At 61.9% G+C, this 4,077-nt stretch overlaps 2 protein-coding genes across 2 annotated transcripts; one reads left to right on the top strand and one right to left on the bottom strand.

Moving 5' to 3' along the window:
- The first annotated feature begins 62 nt into the window (after positions 1 to 62).
- Positions 63 to 1,024, top strand: H696_01722 (hypothetical protein). The gene is made up of 2 exons (XM_009495630.1): positions 63 to 330; positions 530 to 1,024. The coding sequence occupies exons 1-2, from the start codon at positions 88 to 90 to the stop codon at positions 758 to 760; spliced, it is 474 nt and encodes a 157-aa protein (XP_009493905.1). The 5' UTR covers positions 63 to 87; the 3' UTR covers positions 761 to 1,024.
- Positions 1,001 to 4,012, bottom strand: H696_01721 (hypothetical protein). The gene is made up of 9 exons (XM_009495629.1): positions 3,717 to 4,012; positions 3,433 to 3,494; positions 3,195 to 3,332; positions 2,874 to 3,039; positions 2,663 to 2,722; positions 2,196 to 2,561; positions 1,844 to 1,979; positions 1,506 to 1,696; positions 1,001 to 1,335 (listed from the first exon to the last, which is right to left on the bottom strand). Exons 1-9 carry the CDS (start codon positions 3,937 to 3,939, stop codon positions 1,121 to 1,123), a joined length of 1,557 nt encoding a protein of 518 aa, XP_009493904.1. The 5' UTR covers positions 3,940 to 4,012; the 3' UTR covers positions 1,001 to 1,120.
- Between the last annotated feature and the right edge of the window lie 65 nt (positions 4,013 to 4,077).

Raw genomic sequence — 4,077 nt, 5'->3', positions numbered from 1 at the left:
CACCCACCCACCAACTCACCCCCCCCCCCCCCCCCCCCCGATTGTCCGCCCCCCCCCCCCCCCCCCGCCCCTCCCCCCGCTCGCACCATGTCCACTTCTCCCAGCCAGCCGAGCAACTCCCGCGCCTGGGCCGAGTCTTCTCGCCTGCCGTACGCGGCCATGAGCGCGGACGACTCCTCGTACGCCATGCCGGAGAACTTCCTCGAGATCGAGGTGACTCGCCCGCTGGTCGTGCCGGACTCCGCCGGCAAGGCCAACCACGTCACCTACGAGATCATTGTTCGCACCAACATTCCCACCTTCCCCAAGAAGCAGAGCTCTGTTCGCCGGGTACGTCGCTCAATGTCAATGGGGGCATCCCCCCCCCCCCCCCCCCGCTTTGTCTGTCGCCTATCCTGCGGCCGGGCTTCTCCTGTTCTGTCGCCGGCTTCCGGCCTCCCGGTTCGGACACTTGCTTCCCCGTATTCTGCCCTCAAGCATGGCCTAACTCTCCGCCCATTGTCCCCCTCCCCCCAATCCCCTTGCACAGCGGTACTCGGATTTCGTGCAGTTCCGTTCGGACCTCCTGAAGCAGCAGCCTCGCGTGCCGCTCCCCTCCCTGCCGCCGAAGCGCTTCCTCAACAACCTCAGCGAAGAGGTGATTTCTGAGCGTCAGGAGGCTCTGCAGCGCTTCCTCGACATTGTCGCCGGCCATCCCATCCTCCAGACCGGGTCCCGCCTGCTCGGTGACTTCCTCCAGTCTCCGAACTATGAGCGGTGAGCTGACGCCCCCCTTTGACCGGCAGTATCCGCGCTCCTTCTCGTTCCTCTTCTTCTGTGTGCCGGCACCCAATCGGCACATACCCCTCAGCTCTCCTCTCCCCCCCCCCTCTCTCTCTCCCTTGCTCTTCTGTGCCCAATGCGGCTCATTCTTCCTCCCCTCCTCTTCCCCACCGGGACATTGTTCCCTCCCAAAACACAAAGTCTCTGCCCTCGGCTTGCGGGGGCATCGATGAATCATATAAATCAGAAACAGGTCTTTCTCTTTTGCACACGCGTTTTTTTGTCAACATGCACATGAACGCCCGTACGCGCACATGCATCAAGTATGTGCCCTTCATTTCCAGGACACAGGCTCTTCTCAGTCTGTCTGGCCAAATCGAGCGATGACACTGCTGGCAAGGCAAATGCGATTTGCCGGACAATAGACCGCCAGCTGCTGCCCCGGAGCCGGCGCAAACACCGGCTGGCTGAACTCCACTCGAGCCGGAGACTCCGATCCGGAAAGGCCAAGTGCGGCCGGAACCTGGGCCCCAATCGCATGGCGATACTGGGCATATACGTGGCAGGGGGGGCCTGTGGTTGTCCCCAAAAGCCGGGCATCAGGGTGAGGGCATGGATGGAGGAGGACGCCCGAGCAGGAAGTCAGTGGCCAAAAGCCTGCCCATTCCCTCTGAGGACAGGGATGTCTCGGTCGCCTCCACCCTCGGCGGTTCACGGCGAAGAGAGTCCATTGCAACGCGCACCTATGGCACCCAGCCCCGGAACATGGTGTCTCTCAGTCAGCCAATGGAGGGGCCCATCCAGGATGGTGGCTGGCGTGGCTGCCACCGAGGGCCGATCAACCTCCACATATGAGGCCAGCAAGCGCGGGTGGTCATGCCCGGGCACCAAGTACACGCTGTTGGTCCGGGTGTCCTTGCGTGCGACGAACCACCTGTATCCGAGAGCCACGCGCGGGAGAGCGAGCGGCGGTTCCCCGCATCAGGAGGAGGGGATAAGGTGTGTCAGTCAAATTGCATCCTCATGTCGATGTGGCTCAGACAATGCGCCAGCCCCCGGCTCTTGCCACCATAACACGCACTTTTTCTGTTGGCCACCAATGCGTGCAGATTGGCCAACCGTGTACGCAGCGGCACCCGTATGTTGAGGTTTGCCGGGCAATGGCAGGCCGGTTTCAAGGTCCAAGAAGGGACCTGGCTTCAGCTCGAGATATTGCTCTATGAGGGGGAGGGGGAGGGGGGGGGGGGGGGGGGGGGGGGGGGGGGGGGGGGGGGGGGGGGGGGGGGGGGGGGGGCGGGCAGGGGGGCGGGAGAGTGTCCCAAACGGGGGGCGGGGCAAAAAGGGATTGGGCTCTTGTCAGGGTGTGGCCTGCCGATGGAGATCACCGGGCAATGGTGAGGGGGCAATCGGGAAAAGGCCAACATGTTGCGCACCCAGGAAGGGAGCAAAATCCCGCTTTCCAATGAAGCATATCCCCATGGATTCGTGGCGGTTGAGCACCGATTCCGGCAAGGCAGGGCTCCCAGTCACGGGCGAGTGAGCCCCCGGGCCGAAGTATCCTGGGTGCGAGGCACTCGGGTCGAAGGTATTCCGGCCGGTTGGAGCATATTCGGCATTGGTGCTGGCGGTGACTTGGCCCAGGGCGGCTCGCAGCCCGGTGTAGTCGCCGACATGCGCGAGCGCAGCCAGACGACGGACTTCGGCCTTGTGGAAACCACCCACCGGGAAGAGCGTCCGAGCCAGGATGCCCGGCTGGATGGCCGACAGGAAGTAGGTCTGGTCTTTGTGGCGATCGACAGCTAGATGGGAGGAAAGAGGGACGTGCATGTCAGGAATGCACTGGTGAGATGGTCCCCCCCCCCCCCCTGCGGAGGTCGACAAATGCTCGGTCAAGGCGCACCTCTTTCCAAAAAATGGCTACCCGGGGCAAGGGGACTTGTGGCCACCTGGGCATAGTGGCCTGAAAGGGCGGGATGGGGGGGGGGGGAGAGAGAGAGAGGCGGAGGGCGGTCAGAATACATGCAACGAGGTGCACATATGCACGAAAGTCAAGGCGGGGAAAGCAAGAGAGAGAGGGAGATGGAGAAGATGCAAGACGCTGGATAACGCACCTGTTGCAATCATGGCCCCATCGAAGTGTTGCGATACCCAGTCGGCAAAGGAGCCGAACTTGACTGACCGGTTGCACAGAATGTCCGGATTCGGCGTGATGCCTGCCGCATAGCCGTCCAGGAACTGCTGAAAGACATCCAGCCAATACTCCTTCACAAAGTCGACCTTCAGGAGCAAGGAAGAGGTGCGTTAGAGGGTGGTCGGGTGATGGGGGAAGAGGGACACATATGCGGTGCATCCGTTTGTCAAGTATCGCAGAGGCCACTGATGTCGAGGCCGAGGCGTGGGCCAAAGCCCCAGCCAGACAGCGATGAGCGCACCTCATGGAAGGGAATATCCAACAGCCGACAAACTTCGCGTGCATCCTCGCGGTCCTTGTCCAGCGGGCAGGGCCCTTGGGTATCAGCTTCGGTGGAGCTGTCCCAGTTTCGCATGAATGCCGCCTCCACTTGGAAGCCCTGTGCATGAAAATGTCATCAGGATTGGCCGCGTCAGATGGATGAGCATGCTGTGACCGAGGAGACAAAAAGAAGGTCCAGGGACCGCAGACAAACGCACTCTCTCCTTGAGAATGAGAGCCGAGACGGCCGAATCAACACCGCCCGACACTCCGAGGATGACTGTGGGTGGATGTGTTCACGGTTGTGCCCGACAGCATGGGCCCCAGGTGGACAGGCGCACACATGGGCACAGGAGCCCATGTGCGTTTGCCCCAACACAAAGGAAAGTCGGCGGGTGGTGGGTTCAAGAGGGGGGGGGGGGGAGAAGGAGGCAAGCAATGGGGTAAGAGAGGAGGCCCCCCCACACAGGCAGCATCATTTTCCCGGCCCGAAGAAGCGCACCGCGGCGATTTTGCCCATCCATCAGATGCACCGGCTGAGAGCGTGCGCTCTCAATCACGGGCCATTGGGGGTCTGCAGCACACTGGCTGCGGGTGGGCGAGGAATCCGAGGCGACTGATGCCGTGGAGGTTGCCAAGGTGGATGAGATCCGGGCAGCCTGGCCAATGGCCACCCTCGCCCGGGCTGCTTGAATCCCGGTGTTCATGCATGTGGATACCCTCATGTGCACGTATGTATGTGTATATGTGTATGATGTATATGTGTGCGCGTGTATGTTGGGAGAAGGGGAGAGGAAGACACCGAGGCAATGGCGATTTTGTCAACTGGCTTTCATCACAGGTCCAGAAAACCCCCCCCCCCC

The sequence above is a fragment of the Fonticula alba genome (genome assembly GCF_000388065.1).
Source record: "Fonticula alba strain ATCC 38817 unplaced genomic scaffold supercont2.2, whole genome shotgun sequence".
NCBI lineage: Eukaryota > Rotosphaerida > Fonticulaceae > Fonticula > Fonticula alba.
Note: the sequence above shows the minus strand (reverse complement) of the source record. Positions and strands in the feature narration are given on the sequence as shown.